Below are 26,476 nucleotides of genomic sequence, written 5' to 3'. Positions count from 1 at the left end.
ATATCATTCTTAAAGCTAAAAAGAAACCCTAGGTGTCCTTATGATTTCAGCCGCATTTAGATCTCTTAACTGAATAAAAAACGCGTATTCGCTTTTAATTTCAGTCAAGGACGTTTAGCTCTATTGTATATTGGTTTTTTACTAACAGTATGATAAGTAGTAAATTGGAGTAAGTAGAATGTAGAGAGGCCCAAACATTTTAACCGAAAAATAGATGGGTAGTTAGGCTTCTAATACTTGTATCTTGTTGCCCTCCTTCAGAAGTTTCAAATGTCAGGTATTGGCAAATAAATTATCTAGGTGGGGAGGGCTTTATAGAATGCTTAAACAACTGGAAGCAGAGATACTTTTCAAGGACACCTGAGCACTATTTTGCTTTCTCCACCAAGATGAAAATATCACTTTTTTAATAGTATATTTGGTTCAAGAGCCGGTTGATAACTAATGTTTGTAAACCTTTCTTTAACTGGAAGCATGTAAGTTATTAAATATTTCCTCCAGACTACTGCAGCACCAATATGAAGAGGCAAAGAGAGAAAGAATTGAGTTTTTCTAGATCTGGCAAGTTCTTACCTAGCACAGATAGTGTCATTAGCAGATGTAAGCCTTTGATAGGGATCCTAGGGCTAAGGGGTGCTGTACTAAGATGTACTGTACTAGTTTCTGTGTATAGCCACCTCACTTTCAATAAAATTCTCTATTTGTGGCATATTAAATAGGGAAGTTAATCTAACTTTATAATGAATATTTAGGTGGCCTTTCTGCCATATTGTATAGTCTACCAAGATCACTTTTTGTAATCTAAAAAATTCAACTCTAACCTAATAAAGCTGGTTTATTGGAAAGCAAATAAACCACCTGACGGACCTTTCCAGTGAAAGAGCCAGAATTTGTTAAAATTAGTAAAGAAATACGAAACTTTGGCAGCCTAAATTAGAACATATATTTTAAAATTACATGTTCAGTTTACCATGAAGCAGTAATGTAATGCTAGTGTATCATGCTATGCATTTTTTTAAATCTTGGGTATTTTACACATGAAGAGAATGGTGTTCCGTAATTTGTAATATTCAAAACTCGTGAATCTCAAAATTTCTAACATTTAGGTTAAGAGAAGTCTCCAGGAAAATATAGCGTTGATTCTTACATGAAGACAGTCTTCAGGAAGTTTTAAAGTAGAAAATAAGAGTAGTGTAAGTCAAGGAAAACTATGAGCTTAACTGATAAGAAAAATTACAGGAGTGGCTGTCTGGGACCTAAGCCAGCAGTCTCTGGAAGAAACCCGGGATAACTTTTAAATACCAGCTCAGGAAATCAGTTGTACTTAAAAGAGGAGCTTTTTTGAAGAGGGGCTCTGTTTTAATGACATTACTGTAAAAAGAATGGAACTGACCCCTAAGTTGCTTTCTATTTGCGGGGGGCAGGAGTGCAGATTTAGTATGCACTGGCAATGTGATGTATTCTTAGAAGTCATTCTAAAAAGTGGAATTTGTTCTCTATTATAAGACATGAACATTCCAGAATTCATTACAGTATGAAATACTCAGGATAGCATATGCAGGTTTCAGATTCCTTGATCAGGCATCTGTTTACATCATGCTGTCCTCATTTCTACTACTTTTTCCATTTACACTACCATGTATAATATAGGTATGTACATATCAAAGGACCAAAAAAGGTAAAATGAGTGAATGTCTAAATTAGTATTCAGTTGCAAAAAACTTCAGAATCAATTCAAATTTACTGAGAACACACCCAGTAATTTTCATTTGAAGTAATAGGAGGTTGATTTTTCTTACATTCATATTTCTAAATTATGACTTAAAATTTAATATTGGAGCAACAAGTATTTGTTGATTGCAATCCTGTTTTGCTTTGTCTGAACTATCTGCCAGATGGTTTCTGCCATGGTTGTGCTAATTAAAATGCATTGCCTAATACTGCTTGCTTTGATTCATGCAGTAGCTTAAAGATTTCTCATTTTATGGCATTTGTTAACTGTCAGCTCTTCTTTACCTTACTTCCTTAAAAGTTTTTACTTCCCTTTTCTCCTATCCTTCCACCTAAATTTAAGTTCAGTTTTTGTTGTTATTGCAATGGTGATGTAATGGTTTATAGACACATGTGTTGGGTGGTTCCTCAGATTCACAAATGTTGCTGTGTTGCTAATCTGAAAAGAGAATTCCAGACACTTTTACAAGCCTGTCTCATCACCGCTAATTTTAGAATGAATGTGTTGAATGAAATGTGCCTAAAATTGCTTATTAGTCACGGTTGCGGGGATCCTTTTTGTCCTTGGGAAATAAGGGTAGTTGAAAGTATTCATAAAAGTAATCTAGTGGATCTAATTCAATAAATGCACAGTTTTGTTGTTTTAGTTTGTAATGAAAAGTTGAAATTTTTGGAATAAAATGAAATTTGAAGTAAATGTGAATTCAGATAATGCAAAGAATTATAAAACGTAGCTTAAAATGGAAAAAACTGATGATGTCTTACATTTGCAAGAGGAGTTACAAATTTGAGTTTTTATATTCACTACACATATTATTCTATTAAACATTCTTATTCCATTGTAAGGTCCTTTTAGTTTATCTGCAGCATAATAATGGGGTCATGTGGGTTAAGGTGCTAAATTATATTGCTGATTGGTTTTAAAAGGATGTCTCTACGAAAGATTCTGGAAGTCTAAAATTTTAAGAATGAATTCTGTCTACTAATCGGGAAACTACAATTAGAGTGAGTACATGTTCTAAGTGTTGCCCACTAGTTGAGAAATTACGTAATACAGATTTCAGAGTCAAAAGAATTTTGAGTATTGTATCAGCTGTTACTCAGTATTTTGGTGTTTCCTTTTAGACAGCTGATCTCTCACGTTAGAAGATACTGCATAAACAGCCTTATTCCCAAATAAAAGTGCTGAGTGAAGCCATTGCTCAATTCATTGTTTTACTGAGGACTTATATGTGTAGAATTCTCTCATAAATTGATTTTTAATTAAATTAATTATAAACATAGAAGTTTCTAAAGCAGAATTAACACAATAGCCCATTTCAACAAGCTGTATATTTGAGAACAGAGTGACAGTTATTAACATCCAGTAGGAAATTAAGAGTTGTTGTTCACAAATAATAAATTACTAGATTCTGACAAAGACTAATGGGGATTAAGTAAGCGTGACTCAATATAACAAATTTAAGCCTAAGCGTCTTCTAGGCCCTGAAATGAACAAGGTATTGCTGCCAGTTAAAGTCAGTTGTGTCTTACAACCTGCTAGCTGTCTTGCTGTAAAAACTGTAACGTAAGGCCCTTGAAATAGATGCCGTCATCAGCCCCAGCCCCCAAGCATTCATCTATTTAAACACATGACAGAAGATGGTGGAAGAGAGTTCAGCAGCTATTCATGTGGTAGAAGTGGTTATTGTATTAGGACATACTCTGTTGTAGGCCAGCAACTTTTGAGTTAAAACACTGCAGCTGTTTCTCTTCCTTTCTTTACATCTTTCTCTTCTTTTTTTTTTTTTCTTAGCAATAAACTCACTTTTTTTTCCCCACAAACATTCTGTGTAGATCCAAGGAGCAACAAATTCCAACTTTCTGCTGTAGCAATTGCACGCTTTTTGTCTGTTTGACTAGATTTTAGTATTTTACTTTTTTTCTTCTTTTTAAAGGCAACGGACAGCCAAGACGTAGATCCATCCAAGACTTGACTGTAACTGGAACAGAACCTGGTCAGGTAAGACAACATTCAAATTTTCTATCTTTGAAGAATACTAGGCAGAAATCAAGAATTAACTGTATTCTACTCTGCAAAATTAGTTTTATGAGTTGACCTAAAGTTGTGATAGAGAAATTCATTGCACCTGAACTTAAATACTTAGGAGGGGGGAAAAACATAGGTGCCATTGTTAATTTAACTTGAAAGATAATTTATTAAAGTAGGTTTATTAAACTCCATGGAAAAGTAAATTGTTCATTAGCACTGTATATATGTTATATGGTTTTATGTATGTTTTAATAAGTATTCAATTTTATAATTTAACAATTTATCATTAAAGTGTCCTTTAAAGTGAATCATTAGTATGTCTCCTTTTTACTAATAAGGGTAGTAAACATTTCCCCAATAAGTTGCTACTCCTCTAGGGCCACGTAGGGCATTACATGGAGAACTCTAACGTCTCTTAACTTGGCATATCCACTGGATTAATATTTTTTTCAAATATCCTTAAGATAACATTTACTAAGCAAATGTGTAAACTCTCGAAAGGCTTCTATTCCAGTGGTTAAGATTTCATTGTTTATATTTCAGGATCCTCCTCTAAACTCTCCTTGTCTCTTTATCACTGCTGCTTTGCAGATGATGCAGACAGTGTTATAATTTAAGCCATTACTTATTAGTGCAGAGTTTTAACCCACCAAGTATATAAAAGTAGCTCAGTCATTGTTTTTTCTGTTACTCAGATTAATACACTTGACATATATAATTTATTATATACTATATTCTGTAAAATGAATGAAGATTAATTATAAGGTGTTTGTTTTCAGCTGTACAAGAATAAGTTTTATGAGAGCAGCATAAAAGTAATGAAATTAATAAAGTAATGAAATTATTACATATTAAGAAGTATTAAGTATTAAATTATTAAGTATTAAGTAATGAAATTATTACATCATGACCCATATTTTTGTAAAATTTTAGCATTTATATATTATAAACAGTCTGTTGTAATTTATGATAATATGTATTAGTACTTGTCATCCTAAAAAGGTATTTTATTATTATATCATTTTTATAATATACTTAAAATTTGGGAGATCCTTTGTAGTCATTAATAAAAAAGTCTTTTATACCCATCAACTTAACCAACTTACCAAAAACCACTTCAAATATTTAAGTGGTGAATATCCTTGATCTTCATGGAAATATGTTTATTTCACAAAATGCTTATAAACACATATATAAATAAAATCTATATAGACACATTAATTTATTATGTTTTGTGATACTAGTGACTCTAAATCTTGATTTCATTATTTAGTGATAGTTTTTTTCAGTGTATCTGTTTTTGTTAGACCCCAGAACTTTTGGCTGAAGTTTCCCGTTTTCTCCCCCTCAGATACTTAAAAGTTTTAATCAGCCCATTTAGTAACAGATAGTTTGACATCTGCTATTTGCTTTGATTCTTTGGAGGTTTGATGAGCTCAGCCTTTTAAACTCTGTTTACTATTGCCACTGATATTCCAGTTATGAGAACTTCTAGCCAAGTGTTTGACTAGGAATGAGAAGCTTGTCCTAAGACATGTCAGGAGCAGCTACTAGTTTGAAAGCTTTTCTGTAGACTCTAGAATAAAAGTGTTGCCATAACTCAGGACTGATCTTCCCACACCAAGTCTTACTTATTTCTTCACAAGTTCCACATTATTTGAGATTTTGGTTGTTACCCTTTTAATTCACAATACCTTCAGGTAGTAAAATGCTGGAACTGAGGCCAACTATGGGTGTGGGACAGTCATTTGTGGAATTGTCATAGACCACTCTGAAAGATTTGGGGTGAGGGAGAGTTTGATATGGCAGTAAAACCTGTTCTGAAACAGGTGATGTATGACCATTGTGTAGCCACATTTTAAAACTGATCCACTCTTTCAAAATTATTTGTGTTATAGCCTTAAAATGCCTAATGTTCAGCTTGGCATGAGAGTGGCAAATACTAATCCTAATGTACTATGAAAACATTTCTCCCAAAAAATGTATGATAAGTGACCATTAAATCTTTTAAATTACTCACAAAGATGATATTCATTTGAGGAAGAAAAGTATTCACAATATGTGTTTTCAAAATTGGAAGGTGCCATCCTTTTTGAAGTCTGGCTAAACGTGATTCCATCTTGCAGAGGAAAGTAAACTTAATGTACTGCGGCTCTTGACTCAAAACATAATCTTAGTAAAACCACTTAGAATTTCCATCTGTAAACTAAAATTAAATTGGTTGTTTTTCTGCTGCCATCCATTTGAGAGGAATAGTAAATGAAGCAAGCTTCTTAATTAAAAGTAATGATATAAGTATAGGTATAAAAGATTGCATTCTTACAACATACAACTCACTTTCAAACATGGTGTTTTCATTAATTCAGGAAGTTTTTTAAACACTCAATAGATGTGACTTCCTAGAAGCTTTGAAAAGATACTGAGAAAGAAAAAAGCAGTCCCTGACATCCAGGAACTGGTTTGACACTGTGGCCTCACTGTTGTTAGTAGCTAGCCTTATTCTCAACGGCTGGCTGTCACAGCTAGAGTGTGTTACTGTCTTATTGGACATAATCTCTCAGAACACCAACATCAGACAGGATAATGCTGAGACCGTGATAAAAGGAGACAAAACAAGACTACTTCGGAATGTTTTCTAAGCACAGACAAAAACAAGGTCACTGTGCCACCCACAAAATACCTAACATTGTCCTCTCCCAGCTATTAAGAGTGACTGCTGCTTCTTTACCAATTACAGCTTGGTCCTCACTCTGGACTGCCCTCCCTGTGGAATTGCCCTTGCTTTCTGACAGCGGCCAATCTGGAACGAACCCCTCCTTCCTTAGAGTTTCCCCAAAATCACTCAACCAAAGCCTAAATCCTATAATACATTCTTTTTCTAAAACCCTCTTACTGAGACACCCCATGCTGCCCCATGGTAAGCATTCTCCTTCACTGCAATAAATATTAAACCCCACTCTTTCCACTGTTGGTGTGTTCCTGGCAGTCTTTGGCTAGAGGGCTTTGACAATACCAATAAAGCCTATTCCGCAAGGACCTCATTTGGAGAGATCAGACTTATGCCCAAATCAATTAGAAAACTAAAGTAATAACAGCTTCCATTTGTTGTGCACTGACTTTGTGCCAGATAGGCTCTTAGTATACATTATCAGAATGTTAATCCTGTTATCAGGATCTTAGTCCTGTGAAGTTGGTACTTTTCCACCTAATTTGCAGCCAGGTAAAGTGAGGATGAGAGAAACTGACCTAAGTCTCTTACTTCCTTATACTGCCAGTAATTCCTATAACCAGGTTTTGAATCCAGACCTGATTGCAAAGCACACAAACTCTATACTTTAATCATTCTAACTTGCATGTGAAACTAGATGTGATGCATGCTGTTATAGCCCTAGATCTCTTACATTTAGGTATTTTGGCTTCTAATAGTCTGCATTGTCATTAATTATTTAAACAGTTGTTAAGTGATGATGAATTGTAGCTGTATCATATCATTGAACAAGGTTAACCTATCTTGATAATAAATTTCTACCAATGACTGCACAAATTTATGTTTTATACACCTGGGTGAGCCATTCTGTGTTTCACTAAAACAATATACATTCTTATAAATGCCTGAATACCCCTTCTGGAATTGTATTCAGTATAGATCTATATTCAAGAATTCTCTTAGAGGAGGCTGCAGTCAGTGAAAATTACAACTGCAAGATGATACAGTTATGATTATTTAGAGAAGTGGGCATATTACATTTCCATATGGACTTTATAATCTACTTTTACTAGTCAAATATGTGACTTTGGGCAAGTTCCTTAATTTCCCTGAGCTTCTGCACCCTTATCTGCAAATAGGGACCATAACACCTACCTCCCGGAGTTCTTAACAGATGTGAAAGTACCAGGGCACACAGTAGATACTAATCCATGTTGTATGCCAGCCTCTCCACAGTGTGCCTCACCGGGCTCTTGATACCACTTCCTTGCTCTCATGATAGTGAGAAATAAAAAGAAAATAGCACTTGGAAAGGGAAAGAAGTAAAATCCACCAGCGTTCTTTCTGTATCATAAGGAAACCTTGTGTCAAGGATCATGGAAAGTATTTGCTTTAAAGGTCTCTTATCGCTTATTGAGTGATATTAATATACATTGTTATTATTTATTTAAGGGATGTGATTTATTATACTACTTTTGTCCATCTTCATTCTGCACCTCCTTTTGTGTAAACAAATGTTCTGGTGAACTCTAAATCAGAAACTTATGTAATAGTTTTGAATAATTCCTTCTTCATAGTATACCTTTCTATTGGAGAATAGACACGTTTCTTCTTTTTTTTCTTTTTCCGAGACACAGTCCCCCCTGTCAGCCAGGCTGGAGTGCAGTAGTGTGATCTCCACTCATTGCAACCTCTGCCTCCTGAGTTCAAGTGATTCTTCCACCTCAGCCTCCCGAGTAGCTGGGATTACAGGCATGTGCCACCACACCTGGCTAATTTTTGTTTTATTTTTAGTGGAGACAGGGTTTCACCATGTTGCCCAGGCTGGTCTCGAACTTCTGGCCTCAAGCGATCTGCCCGCCTCAGCCTCCCAAAGTGCTAGGATTACAGTCGTGAGCCACTATGCCCGTCCTCTGTTGGAGAACAGACACCTTTCTATTGTAGAAGACCATGTAAGAATAATAAAATTCTGAAATTTCCTTATGAAAAACTGTAGTGAAGCCAAAATTAGATCAAGCCTACAGACCTTTAGATTAGAAAGAATATTTTCAGTACAACCTTCATTTATAGATTTAATTATCTGTGACTACCATAATAAGTACCCATGTAAATCCACATTACCAACTTATACCCATTTTAAAAATATTTATATTATTGAGATGTTACTTCAGCAAGAATATCATAGAAGTCATCATTTCATCTCTTTGTTTTGTGCTTGTATAATTTTAGCTACTAAGATTTCTGAGGGTATTAAATAGCTTTTAAATGTCAGTCTAAATAATAACACTGGGTGTAAATTCCTGACTTATGAAAATATTTTCCCAGTCTTTCAGGTAAGATATTAAAAGCTGAGCTTTATTTTTGTCTGTAAAATAACTTCCAATTCCTTTTTATAAATATAGGGATAAATTTCTGGTCAAAGGCCAATTCTGGTTCATGTCTACTGATGGTAATCTGCCCCTGAGGTTTAAATTTGGCTTAGTATTCTTTTGCTGCCTTAAATTGCTGTGTCACGTTTCTATACTCTTGTGACTTTCATACCCAGTTCTTTTGGTAAGTCAAGTTTGCCTATATCTCTTAAACTTTGCAATTAATGTGGGGATAGAATAAGTAATTGTAAATGTCTTAGAGGAAGGAGCAACTTAAATGAGTTTTAATAGTTTGAGAGCATTTGTGACCCTCAGAATTTTACCAGTGATTTTAAAAAATAACTACTGTAAAAACTTCTTCAGTAGTTGGTTACAAGCAGTAACATAAATTCAGCCACAAACTAGTTTGAGTTTTTTTGTTGATTGTCAGACGTTATGTGTTCCTCTTATTTATGCCTTGTGTTATTCACATACTCAAAAACTACATTTATCCCTTGTTTTTAAATATTTCCTTAGTTTTTTTATACAAACATATTGGCATATTTTTATTTATTGAGATACACATTTCTTAAAATATAAAGATTTATTTATTAGTTAATGAATTTAAATCTAACTCTGTGCTGGTCTAAAGACAGTTTTGAAACTTGCACTAAAAGTGCAAGCCTTATATTTCTTAGTTTCATAGCTGTTGGAAATTACAAGTGGGACAAACAAGCATGCACAGAAGGTGCTGAGAGTTTCTTGGAAAGTAGAAGGTGAAAAGAAAGGTGTAGCAAAGAATCATTTTGCAAAAGATTTAAGCTTAAGGAGTACTATAAAATTCCTATTAGGTCCAACTTATTTGTTTTAATATTGCAGTTGTTCAGTGACCTCTTTTTTAAATATACTAAATCCATTCTCATTTTAAAAACCTAATTATTACTTCTACTGTATTTTGTTGATTTCTCACAACTGATACTGATTCTTACATGTCACAAACATGTGTTTCTCTTTTTAAAATGTGCGTTAGCATTACACTGACTCTGAAACCCTGGTCTGCCACCACTTTGAAGGAAAAATGCTTTTGATTTATAATAGCAGTTATAACTATGGGCAAATTTGTGTACTTGCTTTCAGTCAAAGAAAGTTAAAAAGACTCAGGAATAATTTCATAATGTCTATACTTGCTTTATCAAGGGTAAAAGTATCCTAAAAGTAAGAGTGAAACATTTCATCACTGGTTTTCTTTGGTGTATGTCGTTGTTATTCTTATATACTAAAGGTAAATAAGCTTAAGCACCAATCTTGTATCTGAGTGCTAATAGCTTGTGTTCTCATTTTATTCAATGAGTATCTATTATGTGTTTATTATATATTCAGCAATTTCTCAGATCCTGGGAAGTACAATATAAAAAGTACACATGGTCTCTGCCCTTAAGAGGTTATAATACTTTTGAAGAGGAGTAAAACTTTGAGACTACTATAATTTCAGGCACAAGTTGAAGTAGGAACTGACTATACAGCCAAAATTCAAAGAAGAAAAAAATCTGGTGTGAAGACATTTCATGTACAGCATTTCATTTAATTTTTATAACCTTATAGATAGATAATACTGTCCTTATTTTCCTATTGAGTCTTAGAGGTAAAATAAGTTACCCAAAGCTGTACTAGTTAGAAATGGCAGAGCACAGTCAAACTCTGGGCTGTCTTGTCTCCAACACCCAACTTCTTACTGCTACTACTTTTTCTCATTCACACTTCATCAATGAGAAACCTAAGTCTCAGAGAGGCTGAGTTACTTACACAAGTTCACACAGCTGTAAGTGGCAGAATGGAGACATAAACCCCAGGTCTCCAAAGTATTAGACTGAAACATGTGAAGTTGCTGAGTTTTCAACTACAAAAACACCAGTTTTATCTGGTTCAGTTTTATACATGCCCTGTGCACTACACCATATTATCTTTAGGTGAATATGAGGTCAGGATTAAAAACTGCAAGGGAAACAGGGGCATGAGGAATTTTAAGAGGAGAGAAAATCCAGATGGGCAAGGTAAACCTGCTGATGGAGAGTCATGAATGCCAGAGTGAGAATTTCAGAATTGATTCAGTAACAATCAGTAAACGAACATTTTGCCTGCAGTACACTGTTAGGCACTCCATGTCCTCAAACACAAGGTCTGGCCTTGTACACAAACAACCAGAGAAGTGGCAAGAATCACCACATAATGTAGAAGAAAACCTGAGCTGGGCCTTACAGGAGTGGGGAGGGATTAACAAGGAGAAGAAAAGAACAGAATGAGCAATCTTATATGGAGTTAAAAATTGGTTATGGTGTAGAAAAGCTTTTTGGAATTTCTGAAGCAATTTCAATGGGTACCCAAAATGAAAGTCATATTTCATCAGTTTTTCTTCAAAGTTAATTTATGATTTTTTTCTCTGAAATTGTTAGGAAAGTACCTTTCACTAAAAGTATAATTAGATTGTTTGTAACACAAAGGATAAATGCTTGAGGGAATGGGTACCCCATTTTTCATGATGTGATTATTATGCATTGCATGCCTGTGTCAAAACATCTCGTGTACCCCATAAATATGTACTACTATGTACCCACAAAAATTAAAAATTATTTTTAAAAAAACAGAAATGAGAGGAAAACAAAGTACCTCTCACTGTTTACCATCCTGAATCCATTGTGGCTTTTCAAGACCTAAAATCATATAATTTTAGCACTATATGGAACACTTCTCATCACATTCTTAACCCAGCCCCAACCCCTCTCCAGATAAAGAGAGGTTGAAGTGATCTGAAGCAGACATTACAGCATAATTAGAACTCACATACGATGGATTCTACTCAAAGGTACTTTTGTATTGCATTTCATTTTACTTGTTGCAGTCTTGAATTTGAGTGTTTGTATATATGTTGAAGCTAGATATAAGATTCTTCATGAATTTATTTTAAATTTTATTTTCTATAACTCCATGTTCTTTTTTAAGTCTCTTCTTTGGTACTCAGTAACACATCAAGAAAAAAAGGGTGCTTTTTAAAAAGTCCTTATGAAACCCATTTTAGTTTCTGTGTCCTTTGAAAGGCTTTAATATATGAAATATAAATATATAGACAAGAATGTATATAATGTATAAGTTATGAAAATAATAAAATGAGCACTTGTGAACCCACCACCCAGCTTAAGGAATGGAACATTAGCAATCCCAGTGGGGGTTGGTCCCTGTGTGTTCCTCGCCTGTGGCCTTCCCTGTCATTTCCCCACCAACCCTCAGTGCCACGTTCTGTCATATATCATGTTTCCAGATATCATAAATACCTTTTATCTGATTAAGAAATCCTCTTCCCACTGGGCACAGGGGCTCACACCTGTAATCCCAGCACGTTAGGAGGCTGAGGCAGGAGGATCGCTTGAGCCCAGGAGCTCAAGACCAGCCTGCACAACATGGGCGAGACCCCGTCTCTACACAAATATTTTTTTAAAATTAGCCATGCATGGTGCCGTGAGCATGTGGTTCCAGCTACTCAGGAGGCTGAGGTGGGAGGATTACTTGAGCCCAGGAGGTCAAGGCTGCAGTGAGCTGTGTTGGTGCCATTGCACACCAGCCTGGGCAACAGAACGAGACCCTGTCTCAAAAAAAAAGAGAAAGAAAAAGAAATTCTCTTCTCATACATGGAATTTAAGTTTGTTAAATGTATTTTTTATAAGTAGATGTTAAATGTTGTCAAATGCTTTTTCTGCATCTGTTGAGGTTTTGTCCTTTAATCTGTTGATGTGATTAATTTTATTAATGGAATTTCCTAATGTCAGATGAGTGACCTTTGCAGTCATTTGCAAAGTTGGATAAACTAAACTTTTTAAATGGTTTTTATTGCTTCTACACTGCCACATTATATTTGCTAATATAATTTTTAGAAATTTTGACTTTTGTGTCTTTTTATTTTTATTTTATTTTTTTGGAAGTGAGGTTCAGTTGTAACTTTCTTTCTCACACTGTCCTTACGTATTGATTTTTACTGCCTTCACAGAATGGGTCAGAAAGTTTCTTCTTTCTTTGTTTAGGATAATTTAAGATTGGAAAAATCCTTATCTTGAATGTATGATAGAACTTACCTGTAAAACCCTCCTCTGTGCTTGGTATTTTCTATAATGTATAGGAATTTTTGAAAATTTTTTTTAAAGAATGTGTTCATTTTTATAGTATTGTCTCCGATTTCAAAATACTATCTTTTACTATTTTTCATTTTGGGAGGCAAATTCTTTTTATTAACTAAGTTAGATCTCTAGCTTATAAATTGTCAGTGTTTCTGGTTTTTTCATATATATATTTAGAATTAAATATTTTCCTCTAAATGCTCTTATAGTCACATCCCCAAGTATTAGCATGATTCACATTAAAAGTCAGTTTAAGTACTTTCTAATGTCCCTTTTGTTTTCTTCTTTGACCAATGAGTTATTTAGAAGTGTTTTTCAAAACAAAAGATTTTTAAAGGTTTTGAAATCAGTATAAAAAGTAATTAAATTATGATACTGAAATTTTTTTTAACTTTGAGATTTGCTTTATAGCTTAGTACATAATCAGTTTTCATCAGTGTCCCATGAATGCTTAAAAAGAATGTGTATTCTTCATTTGCTAGGCGTAAAGTCACTTATGTTTAGATTAAGCTTGTTTTTTATGGAGTTCAAGTTTTACTGTGTGTGTTTTGTTTTGTTTTTTGGTCTCCTTTTATATAATTTACAGAAGAATATTAAAATATATTACTGTGGGGCTGGGCACAGTTGCTCACACCTATAATCCTAGCACTTTGGGAGGCCAAGGTGGGAGGATTTCTTGAAGCCATTAGGTCAGCCTGGGCAACATAACAAGATCCCATCTCTACAAAAAGTTTAAAAATTAGCCAAGTGCAATATCATGTAACTGTAGTCCCAGCTACTCAGGAGGCTACTCAAGGAGGATCACTTGAGCCCAGGAGTTTGAGGATACATCCTTGAGCTTTTTTACTTTATCTGTTTATATGTACAGCATATAAATTTTGAATTGTTGGCCAGGCACAGTGGCTTATACCTGCAATCCCAGTGCTTTGGGAAACTGTGGAGGGAGGATCACTTGAGGCCAAGAGGTAGAGACCAGCCTGGGAACGTAGCAAGACCCTGGCTCTACAAAATATTTTAAAATTAACTGGGGATAGTTGTGTGTGCCTGTAGTCCCAGTTACTCGGGAGGCTGAGATGGAAGGATCGCTTGAGCCCAGGAGTTTGAGGGTACAGTGAGCCATGATGGTACCACTGCACTCCGGCCTGGGCAACAGAGCAAGACCCTGTCTTTAAAAACAAATCTCACTGTGATGGTGGATATGTCCTTTTTCCTTGCAGTTTTTTGATTTATCTATTTGTATGTACAGCATATAAATTTTGAATCGTTGGCCAGGCACAGTGGCTCATGCCTGTAATCCCAGCACTTAGGGAGACTGAGGCAAGAGGGTCACTTGGGGCCAGGAGATTGAGAGAAGCCTGGTCAACATAGTAAGACCCATTTCTACAAAAAAAATTAGTTTTTAAAAAATAAATTTTGAATTGTTGTATTCTGAATTGAACCACTTATCATATTATCTCTTTCTCTAGTAATTTTTTGGACCCTAAAATATATTCTCTCTGATATTAATATAGGTACCTTATTTGGGGTAGTTTTTGCCTGGTTTTCTTTTTTTATCCTTTAACTTTCTGTTTTCTCTGTCTCTGTAAATTAGTATGTCTCTTATAAATAGCATTTAATTCATCCTGACAATCTGATTTTTTTTTAAATATCTTAACTGGAGAGTAATTCATTTACATTTATTGTGGTTACTGATAAGTTTGCTCTCTTATTTTATGTTTTCTCTTATTTCTCTTTCTTTTCTTTCAAGTTTTGAGTTGAATAAATTTATTCTTCATTTTATTATTTTCTTTCTGGTTTGGGAGTTATATATTAATTACTACTTTTAGTAAATACCTTTGAAATTTTAACATTCATGCCCAACCTAGTAAAGATCTGTACCCTCATCCTGAACAATATTTAAAACAAGGAGTTTTAAGTCAGTGCTTTTCATGCTTGTGCTATTGTTATTATAATTTTAATGCCATCTTGTTTGTTTGATAATTCTATAAATTCACTGTTTCTGTCACTGAATGTTCAGTGTGTAGATTTATTTCCCTGTTTATCACTATTCCTTGTTGCATCTTGATCCTTCTATCAAGTAAAATTTTTCTTCTTCCAAAAATACATGCTTGAAAAACTTATGTGGTAAGAATGTATGGAAGGTAAACTCAGTTTTTGCCCATCTAAGAATGCTATTTTGGCCTCTATCTTCAAATTTTGTTGGCTAGACAATTCTAGACTGGCAGTTATTTTTCAGCACTTTGAAGATATTGTTCTACTTTCTTCTGGCTGCTTTTTCTGTCTCCTGTTGATTGTTTCCTAGAATTTGAATGTATACGTTCCATGTTGAACTCAATTTGTGAGCTTCCTCCTATTTCTTATGCTGGGGATTTGTTGTGGTTGGAATTTGTTGTAACCTGCACCCGATCTGGAAATTTTTTGTGGATTCACAGTTAATACATTTCTCCCTTCCACCCAGAGCCACTAACCCAAGAGAGACAAATTTGTTTCCTGTCTGCTTTTGTAGGACAGATTTTTTTTTTCCTAGTTGAGTGACCTTTTCTCTGAGAGTGAAGCCTTTGCTGAGTTTTAGCTTTAAGCAGAGGTTTCTCCAGTCTTACTTCCATCCTACAAAGGCCCAAGGCTTTATGGTCCATTCCTCTGAGTGCAGCAGCCTGTGAAAACAGTAGCTCTAGGCCATTGGTGTTTAGTTGAAATTCTGAGGGCTGTCAGCTTAAGCACTTGCTAGTTTCCTGATATTGTTTTGTTTCTAATCTCAGAGTATTTCTTAGTTTCTTGCAAGCTCATCAGTTTTTAATAGGTATCATGCGTGAGTGAATATAAATTTTTACATATATATAAGAGAGGATTTATTTTGTTGTTTACAAGAGTTTTGGGGGGATCTCTAAGTCTCTTCTTGCCTTTTAATGGAAACGTTCTCTTGTCATGTTTTTTAATCAAAAAATCACATTTTGTTTCTCCTGTGACTTCTTCCTGTAGGTGAGCAGTAGGTCATCCAGTCCCAGTGTCAGAATGATTACTACCTCAGGACCAACCTCAGAAAAGCCAACTCGAAGTCATCCATGGACCCCTGATGATTCCACAGGTGACCAGTCTGTTTCTTCATACTTATGAAGTTGAATCAGTCATGTTTATATTCATTTGGCCATGTCATTAATGTTTACAAAGGCAGGCATTATACTGTTGTTTAGATTTTTATATTAAATAAACTATTTAGTAATACATGTTAAAATACCATTTTGAATACAGAGACAGAGACTGCCTTGCCTTCTGTATTTTTTTTAATCCAGATACTAAACATGTATTTTAAAGATTGTCTGTTTGGGGTTTTTTTCCAGTTGCGAAGCATATTGAATTCTTGATACTTCAGCCTGTGATTTTCCTACTAGATTCATCCTACTAGATGATAGTAGTAAAGTCATTTTTTCAGTAACCAAAATCGGAGAATGGTAAAAATCATCCTCATGATCTTCATCTCAATCTTTTAAGGACACGAGATGTCGTGTACCTTAAGTTGAAAAAAATTCTGACCATTGACCTTTTGAATTGTTTTTAACTGATAAGAGACACCATTTTCAGTTATACAAATATTCTATTAGACCTTTAGAAACCTGTGATGAGTTATTAAAGCTCCCCAACATGAATAACTAACTGTTCACAATATTAGTATTAATGTCTACCTGCCTAAAGGTAGTGACGGCATCGTTTCATTATGGACAAACAGGAAATGATGTGCCATAGTAGAATTAACTTTTCCCTAACTTTAAGAGAATACCTTGATAAATGCTTTTAAGTGTACTTATGAAATTTTTTATTTACATTATATTAAGTCACGAAGGGAAAGATGATTTCTTAGCCCTTGGAAAATTAAAACATTTGATATTTTATATAAGATTGACTATGTTATTAATAGTAACAATTAGATTGAAGTTTAAAAGCCAGCTTTCTGTCTTTACAAACTAAAATACAACTCAAGTATTTATAGTTATCTGATGTGGTTTGGTCAAGTTTATAATTTAATTTAAAAAATTAACTGGGTGGTTTTTCTGTGTGTCATGTAAGATAGAACTATGTTTAGTCAGGGTGTACTCTCTAGTTTTAGTAAGTTTAAATTTAGTGGCGGCAAAATCTCCTGTTTCACCCCTAGCACAGCCCAACCTAGGACTGTCCAGAGAATTCACCACTACGCAGCACATGTGTAGAATTCATTATAGACTTGCTCCTCCCCAGTGGTAGACAGGGCAATGCTCTTGCCCAGTTTTATCATTAACATTCAGGTGATAGCAGCTCTTTTTGATTTCTGAACCCCCTGGCAAGGGAGTACGTTCTCTGACATTACAGCATTTGCCCGGGTCTGGTACTCAACTCAGCAGAGCCTCCTGTCTTCAGTCTACACTAATCTGTATATGCCAGTCAATAGTGTGGCAGATTGTGACTTCATGGGGGTAAAATAAAAAATGTTTAAGGCTCTCTCTCACATAACTGCTACATTTCTGCTTCATATGTTGCTTCTACCTTCCAACTCCCGTCCCATTGTTTTCTTTTTCTGTACCTAGAAACACCACAAAATACCAATTGCTAGAAATAATTTGCAATATCAGCTGAATTTTGTCTTTGTCTTGAAATATATTGCACATGTGTGGCTATAATTTTGAATACATTTTAAAAATGGATGCTCTGGTTTAAGTTTATAATTAATTCAGCTTTGCAGTATTTGTAAGAAAAATATTGATAACCAAGCTAATAGAATAAATTAGGGAACAGATAGGTAAAGTCTTTTTCTTTGAAGGCCCACTGACCAAGGAAAAAATTAAGAGTGTAAATGTAAGTTAAAGTGACCTAATTAAATTTTTTTAATTTGAGAGGTTTTTGTATATTTTCAGAGAAAGCTAAAGAGCATAACAATTTAATAATCATAGCCGATAATAAGCACTCTTCAGTTCCTATTTATAATATAATGGGTACTTAAAAAAGACACACATACTGAGAGGATCTAGTGAGAGAGAGATCTAGATGCAGTAGAGGGAGCCGCAGAGGGGGAAACTCACTAAAGAATTTTCACCTGTGCTTAGTACTTTGCAAACATGTATTAATATAAAGTATAAGACATGGCCCATTCCTTGCAGTCTGGTTAGAGTCATAATACTGACACATTAAAAATAAACTTATACTATATAATAACTTACTAAATTTATAGTACAAGCTGAGTGTTTTGATAGTTGTAAGAGAAATCAGTTAAACAAGACTTGGCATCGTCTCTGGCCTTTTCATAAAATGATGAGACTTTTCTTTAGCCATAAAGCAGAAAGGAGAAGGCAGCATTCCACTGAAGGGAATGCATACTCAAAGAATATGAGATAGTAACAAGTGTTGTGTTTGAGGGGTCAGAAAAGAGAGTTTGCCTAATTTAACCAAACCAACATGAGCTTTGACATTCAGGAGAAGCAATTAGATTTGATTAGCAATTGAAACATACATACACACACACACACACACACACACACACGCAAAAAACTTTAATTAAATAATCTTCCGATCTGTGACCAATTATTGCTAGTAGAGATTGGAAGTTCAATTTCAATTTAGTGTAAAGTGAGAAAGTGAAATCCCACTTCTTTTTTTAGAGAGAAGATGAAATTCAATGAAGGACCTTAAGTTCCCCACCATACAAGGGCTTTAATTATTTGAATAACACAATCCTTGGACTTTTTTTCCACTCCCAGAATACCATGCAACATTGATGTATTAAACTTAATTCTAAAATACATATCAGATACAGGGTGCTGATATAATGAGATATATAATGTATCAGTGATTTAAGAAAGAATAATAGGAATGGAAATCTTAAATTGAAACTTTTTCAAGACACTTAAATTTTTCTAGGAAATCAGGAGGAAATCAGTCATTTTTAATCAGTTTTAGTTTCGTGGAAAGCAGTGTTTATGTGGGAGCGTAGTTTGAAAGTACTGTTGGGGTGGGAGAAGAGTTGGTCAGAGAAATAACAAATTAAGTATATTTCTTGTTTAGCCACTTCAGAAAGACACACATTTATGTTAGTACTGTGTATGAGCCTTAAGGGTAAGTGCCTTAAGTCTCTACTGTTTTTCTGTATTGCCCTCCAATATTTAATAAACATTACTTTTTCAATATGGAATTCATATTATGCTATTTTAAATTGTTCTTTCTAATTCTCCATTTAGTATGAATAATAATGATAACTACCGTCATGTATTGAGTGCTTAATATATGCTAGCATTTGCATGGTGTTCCTCACACGCACTGTCTCATTTAGTCTGATTTCGCTAATTAGCTTTTGGAGTTTCTTGAGAGCACGTTCTCAGTGGCTTTAAAAAAACAAAAACAAAAGCAAAAGCAAAAAAAAAAAAAAAAACACCTGGATTGTCAGTTGACAATAAATTAGAAGATTACTGAGCCAGCAACCCTTCTTGAGTTTTTTTGGATTGCATACAGTGCGTCTGCTGTCTTCCTGACTTGCCTTTATCCACACCACTCCTTAAAGGATTTATTCGTCAGAAAAAGGCTAAACAGCTCACTCATTTAGCTCTTTTTTTGTCTACTAACAGTGGGAAAGCAACTACTTCTGAAGTAGAAAAGTCTGTATTGCTTCAGAGTTATTCTGTTTACTTCTGGAACTGTTCTACATAACCATTAATGTTGAGAAGAGACTGTCCCACGCATCTCAGTCAAGTTGTATGGCAGTTTTACCTCTTTTGAAATATAAACAAAAGCATTCTATTCAAATAATTTTATAAAATTGACTGGTTGTTTGAATTAATCAACTTAACTGTTTTCGGCATGACATTGAGCCACAGGTTTCAACCTCATTTTGGTTCCTTACTGTTCGTATTTGTAATATACTCTCATCACCAACATCTCGTTTTCTGCAGTGATTCTTACTGGGAAGGGCAGGATGAGTGGTGGAGGTCACATTATAATCTATATAAATTGAAAATGATCCACTGGAAGAAAATGTGTCTCTGCTTTCTCCCTTTCCCTGTTAAAGAACATTGATATTAGCAGAGTTGATATAGCCTTCTATAAAATAAACTTAGCATGATAAAGAAAAGAGATGGGGAGTTTGATTAGATAGGGTCAATTAAGACTGAATTTAAAATATAAAGGTCTCATATCACTGTTTTTGTTTTTAATTAACTAAGAGCTTAGAAGCTCTAATATATTGTGTTCTATTCAGTTTATAGCCAACTTAAATTATAGGTATGAGAATATGATTGCATTCTAATATCTGATAATTGAATATCTTTTTTTAACCTTTAGAATTCAGAAATAGACTCTTCAATTACCAATAGCCATAACTTTTAATTTACATATTATTTACTTTAGGGAAAAAAAGCATTTCATTCATGCTTTCTTGCTGTTCGTTTATAATTATTTGTGACAGAAAATCAATAAAATACATGCTTGAATTCCAGATACCAATGGATCAGATAACTCCATCCCAATGGCTTATCTTACACTGGATCACCAACTACAGGTAAAGGAGTACTTTCTTATTGAAAGCTGACTTTTTTCTTCTTAGAGAGTTTAAGCTGACAATTGTGTTGCTACCTGTCATTGTATAGTCACTCCTTAATTTATCCTTTTAGTTGGCCTCCTTAAACTTTTTAGAATCAAATCAAAATAATTCTTTTGGTTAAGTTAATCAAACTTTAAATTGGCAGAATCATATTCTTATCTTTTCAGTCATCTTAAAATCCTCCAGTATCTTTCTTTAGTACTGCTAAGCATTACATTTTCACTCTTTAATTTTAGTGCATTAAAACAAAACTCATAAGCTTATTTCTATTTAATACATTTGTGATACATTCTCATGTTCATAGTGACTGAAAATGTAAATAATATACTTCAGTGCCCCCTCATGAGTATGAGGGCTATAAACATCATTTAGTTTGATCCTGTTTGCAGCCTGAAATGTCATACCAGAGACTACAACTCCAACAATCATGATTCTCTGTAACAGACTGTTAAAACAGCAAGAATAGATTTAAATGCTGAGTTAACTCTGACAAAAGGACACTGAGATTTTCTAGGGCATGGTTTAACACTTATTTTTAAAAGATCATTGCTTTAGTGCTATAAAAATATATCACAGTCTCTGTCTTAACTCTCACCTTAGCTAGATATTGAAATTTGATTTAATTATGTTTTAACATTCCTGATTATTTTCAGCCTCTAGCACCGTGCCCAAACTCCAAAGAATCTATGGCAGTGTTTGAACAGCATTGTAAAATGGCACAAGAATATATGAAAGTTCAAACAGAAATTGCATTGTTATTACAGAGAAAGTAAGTTATTTTTTATGAATAAAAATAAAAATACATTAGTATTTTGAGTTTAAAATATGATAAGGTGCAATGAAAACGTAGTTTTTAGAATTAATCATTAAGTATACTTTCAACTTGTTTAAGCTTTAAGCACCCTTTTACTAAAAATTTTTTATGCAAAACTCAATCCTTTTGACTATCATATTAGTGCTATGGAAAATAAACTGGTGCTTTATACTTGTTGTTTTATGTTCTCAGAGCTGTTTAGATTTATTATTATAAAGATTTATTGTTTTCTTGTAAATAGATAAAATAATTTGATTTATTAACATTCAGTTGTGCCTTATCTTAGAAACATTTTTGTAGATACATTTTTTCCAGGTGTATGTTTAGAATTGGATGACTTATTAAAAGACTGTATTTCATAACTGAGTGTTTTTCTGAGGAGTTATAGAAACTGCCTTCCTCCCTTTTTAAAGAAACCCAGCCTAATTTCCTTACTACTACATTCACAGTTCTTAAATATGTATGTATCTTCAGTTTTCTTAAGCATGACCTTCATGAAATTTTATACTTAGGTAACTGAATTGTTGGTGGTAACTAAAATGAAGTGATAAGGAAAAAATTTTGGCAACTTTATATATGTATGATAATAGGATTCCCTTCATTAATTTTAATCTAAATAAATGAAAGTTGTTTTTTTCTGAATTTGCGAAAAGCTTTCTGTATGTACTTCAAAAAAGAGAGAGAAAAAATTGTTTTATCATAATTTATTGATACAGTGATTTAAATGGAACCAACCTGGTATTTGAAAGGTAAGCCTAAATAGGAAATTAAATACTACAGTTTGGAAATCGTAGAAGTAATTATCAAACTGCTGGCACTTTTATGTTGAAAAAGCTTGATTTCTTATTTCACTTATTTAACCTATACTTTTGCCATACTTTAATCATTTGAAAGAAGAATTCTATGCTGGAAAAAAACAAATGGTGGATTAGGGTGTTGGCTGTGAAAACTATGACAGTTTTAATCAATTTTAAATACTTTCAGAAGTAGTATTAGGTAGTTATTTTGCTTGAGGACTTTTTATTAATTATTCATTTATATCCAGCAACCTCACTTTAGGAAATGCCTAAAGATGCATCTTTTTCGGGAATACTTAATAGTTCCCAAATAAAAGGGACTTAAATAAGTTTATCAGACTATAAAAGAATGAGGGTCTTTCCTGAAAGTGTTGCAAATTTAAGTGTTTTAAAAGAAGTGGTACTTTGTCATTTTTCTCACTGCTTTAAAATGGGAAAAAGCTTTAAATTGGATAGCATTTATTTTAATTAGATTGCAAATTTGCTATTAGCTTACCACTCTCTGCTCTAGTTAAGTAGGATTGTGACTTCAGAATGTGAATCAGTATAAAAGTAGAATGTGAAGGATAAAAACTTCATGATATTTTCCCATAGCCACATAGAACCCTTCCCAGCCTTTTTTCATCCTTCCTACACAAAAAGAGGATAGAAAATGAAATTTTCTGAAACTTTTATTTTACCATTTTATCTGCTTCGCTAATTATCCAAGTACAGTTACTTAATAAAAGGATTATGTTATTTGTATGATTACACTAGAAGTAGATGAGAGTTCCATCCCAGCCCATAATTATATTTGATTAGTGTACCTAAGATGCAAAATGATAAACCAAGAATAAAAATTCTCATTAATTGAGCTTCTGTCATCAGCTACTAAGGTATGAATTTTTCCATCATGTGTAATATTATGTGGTATTTGTTTGTAGGCAAGAACTAGTTGCAGAACTGGACCAGGATGAAAAGGACCAGCAAAATACATCTCGCCTGGTACAGGAACATAAAAAGCTTTTAGATGAAAACAAAAGCCTTTCTACTTACTACCAGCAATGCAAAAAACAACTAGAGGTCATCAGAAGTCAGCAGCAGAAACGACAAGGCACTTCATGATTCTCTGGGACCGTTACATTTTGAAATATGCAAAGAAAGACTTTTTTTTTTAAGGAAAGGAAAACCTTATAATGACGATTCATGAGTGTTAGCTTTTTGGCGTGTTCTGAATGCCAACTGCCTATATTTGCTGCATTTGTTTCATTGTTTATTTTCCTTTTCTCATGGTGGACATATAATTTTACTGTTTCATTGCATAACATGGTAGCATCTGTGACTTGAATGAGCAGCACTTGGCAACTTCAAAACAGATGCAGTGAACTGTGGCTGTATATGCATGCTCATTGTGTGAAGGCTAGCCTAACAGAACAGGAGGTATCAAACTAGCTGCTATGTGCAAACAGCGTCCATTTTTTCATATTAGAGGTGGAACCTCAAGAATGACTTTATTCTTGTATCTCATCTCAAAATATTAATAATTTTTTTCCCAAAAGATGGTATATACCAAGTTAAAGACAGGGTATTATAAATTTAGAGTGATTGGTGGTATATTACGGAAATATGGAACCTTTAGGGATAGTTCAGTGTAAGGGCTTTGATGCCAGCATCCTTGGATCAGTACTGAACTCAGTTCCATCCGTAAAATATGTAAAGGTAAGTGGCAGCTGCTCTATTTAATGAAAGCAGTTTTACCGGATTTTGTTAGACTAAAATTTGATTGTGATACATTGAACAAAATGGAACTCATTTTTTTTTAAGGAGTAAAGATTTTTAATTCTGTGATTGTGTGTATGTGTGTTGAAACTGTAAAGCTTTTATGACTCTAATATTAATCTCTTAAATGAAATTAAAAGGCAAAAGAACATGATTGAGCTTAAATGATCATTTCTTCCTGCAGTGATTCTTGGATTGTTTTCTCATGTATTTGAAAAAAAAAAATGAAGAAAAATAATGGAAAATGGAAGTAATTACTCCAGCTAAAAAAGGCTTGGACTTAGATTTCTTTTTATGATACCAAATGAGAAATAAACCAGGCAAATCAGAAGGAAATTAAAGAAGTAAATATAAATTCAACAAGTGTCCTAATTATCCTGGATATTGGAATATTTGATTTTCCTTACAATCCCGTTCTAGAATGCCTGCCGCCTTTCAACACTTTTAAGAGAATTTCAACACTTACAGAGTATTTATATTGTTAACAGTAATTTTGCTACCAAAACCTTCAGAATAACTTTAATAATAAAATGACATTGAAATAATAGACTATACAAACTCTATATTTTTTCAGTTGGTGTTAAAATAAGTCACATTTTGATACCAGTACAAGATGTCTTTTAAATAAGGATGTCATCAGTCTGATTTTTATAGCATTAATGTTTTATGAAGAAAAAGTTCAAAATGAAAGCATTAATTGCTGTGATTATTAGAATTCTATCATGACTGTATTGTAGTTTTTGCTCTATTTCAGATAAGCAAGATCTAAGAAGTTATCAAAACTATTCTTTAAAATGCTAAAGCAGGTAACTTTTTCTTCCATTATTTTTTCCTCCTACCACTGAGTTTTGTAATGAATTCCTTGTGTATACAAGCAATACAGGTGAATACTAAACTGTTATTTTTAGCTTCTTCAAAAGCTATTTTAGAAAGCTTCCTGGAAATAAATGTCTTCTGTCATTTAATTTAAATAAAAGGAGCGTTATTGTTCCCAAATTTGATTACCTAGCTGAAACAGATATTGGGTTCAGCATAGTAATAGTAAAATAAAATTGGCAGAGAAAATAACTGTAGACTAGGATAAAGCATGACTCCTCCATAGCATTGTTGCTTGTATGTACATCTGTCACTCCACTGAAAGGGACCTAGTCACTTTAAAGAGGCCTTTTATCTCAGCACGAGATATCCAAGCATGAATGCTAAGGCTTGATGTTTCCATTAGGATTTAGCATTCGAGATTTCAGATTTTATTTATAGTCATTGATGTGTTTTGCTGTATTATAACACATTTAAAGGGAAATTTTATTATGGTTTTTACATGTAGTCATTTCATAAAAATATCCAGATAGGTAAATGGAAGAAAATAGTAGATTTTAGTCATGGTACCAAATGCAAGAGGCTGTTGAACAGTTGCTTGTTTGTTTACAGTAAGTTCCTTGAGATTTTCAGTACTGTAGTTGCCCTGGACATTGAGTACAGTTCAGCCTTACTCTGTTTTTAAGTAGTTGTGTTGTCAATTTCATGCTTTTAAGTCCTGATGATCCTTGGAGATGGGAGAAAAAGATACCAGGGATAATTAAAATCCACAGCCAGTTTCATCAGTTTCCTCATCCATCCTGCAAATAAAAATGTTAACAAGGAGCCAAACTTATTCGTTCTGGTTTTACAATTTATTTTGACCGTTTTTTGGGTGAAAATTGCAAACAGCCAAGCAAGTGGCTGGAATGCCCCAGTCTAAGAAATTCAAAAACAATCACTGAGTAAGCCCTAATTACATTTTACTCTTGACTCCAGGAAAAGAAAGCAAGCTTTTATCTAATCTAGAGGGAAGTATTCGTGAGCAATAAAAATCACTTTTTTGAGTTGAATAATAATCAGTTAAGAATATTTACCGCATAGCAACACAACATATAAAGATTTGTTACAAGTTGTTTACAAATGTTTGACTATTTTTGCTGAAGTATTTTAGAGTATTGAATGTCTTCTCTCTTCAAGTTTCTTTCATGTTCCTAATTTCAGCTCCTGTAGCCAGAGATCACAGGTCTTCCCTGTGAAACTTTGGTTTCTTTCTATAAATGTGTGTGGTTTTCAGCGCTCAACTCCTGTCTTCAAATGGTAGTAAGTTCTACTTCTACTTCTGTCATTCAGAACATTTTATGTCAAATGATGTAATGCAGAAATTCTTGTGCATATTTGTAACTGAAGGAAGCTTTTTAGATTTATTTTTGTTTTTAATAAAATTCAGATTCCTATTCTAAACTGGTACATAAAAGTGGTGAATGACTTGTATCAGCAAATGAGCTGCGAAGTGTTCTGCTCTAGCACCGTGTTTACCTTACACAGAACCTACTAAAAACTGAAATGTCACTTTTGTACGATAATCATGGTTTTTAAGAGGCTGGGTAATTGGCCAGTTAACACATCATCTCTTGCATTTCAAAATTTTGTGTTAAATGGAGCTCTTCACAATTTCATGAGTCCTAATTTGTATGAAGCACAACACGTCATACATCGCTAAGTGATTCTTCTCATCAGAAAGCTGATTTCTTAGAGTATTTCTAAGTTAAATTA

General features: G+C 33.8%; 1 protein-coding gene across 11 annotated transcripts in view; it reads left to right on the top strand.

Moving 5' to 3' along the window:
* MAP3K7 (mitogen-activated protein kinase kinase kinase 7) overlaps positions 1-26,164 on the top strand; it is a 76,362-nt gene extending 50,198 nt beyond the window's left edge. For 2 of the 11 annotated variants that reach the window (XR_008625715.2, XR_004672068.3), the window contains 7 exons: positions 3,669-3,733; positions 15,961-16,066; positions 20,433-20,494; positions 21,190-21,305; positions 23,071-23,845; positions 24,660-24,711; positions 25,925-26,164. Coding sequence is in view for 2 of the 11 variants with exons in the window: in XM_003822886.6 (XP_003822934.1) it covers positions 3,669-3,733; positions 15,961-16,066; positions 20,433-20,494; positions 21,190-21,305; positions 23,071-23,251 (530 nt within the window). In the remaining 9 variants the exon portion in view is untranslated. Of the gene's footprint in view, positions 1-3,668; positions 3,734-15,960; positions 16,067-20,432; positions 20,495-21,189; positions 21,306-23,070 lie in introns of all 11 variants that reach the window. The other 9 variants (XR_008625716.2, XR_008625712.2, XR_008625714.2 and 6 more) reach the window with 5 other exon arrangements.
* The last annotated feature ends 312 nt before the right edge of the window (positions 26,165-26,476 follow it).

Source organism: Pan paniscus, chromosome 5 (genome assembly GCF_029289425.2).
Source record: "Pan paniscus chromosome 5, NHGRI_mPanPan1-v2.0_pri, whole genome shotgun sequence".
Lineage (NCBI taxonomy): Eukaryota > Metazoa > Chordata > Mammalia > Primates > Hominidae > Pan > Pan paniscus.
Note: the sequence above shows the minus strand (reverse complement) of the source record. Positions and strands in the feature narration are given on the sequence as shown.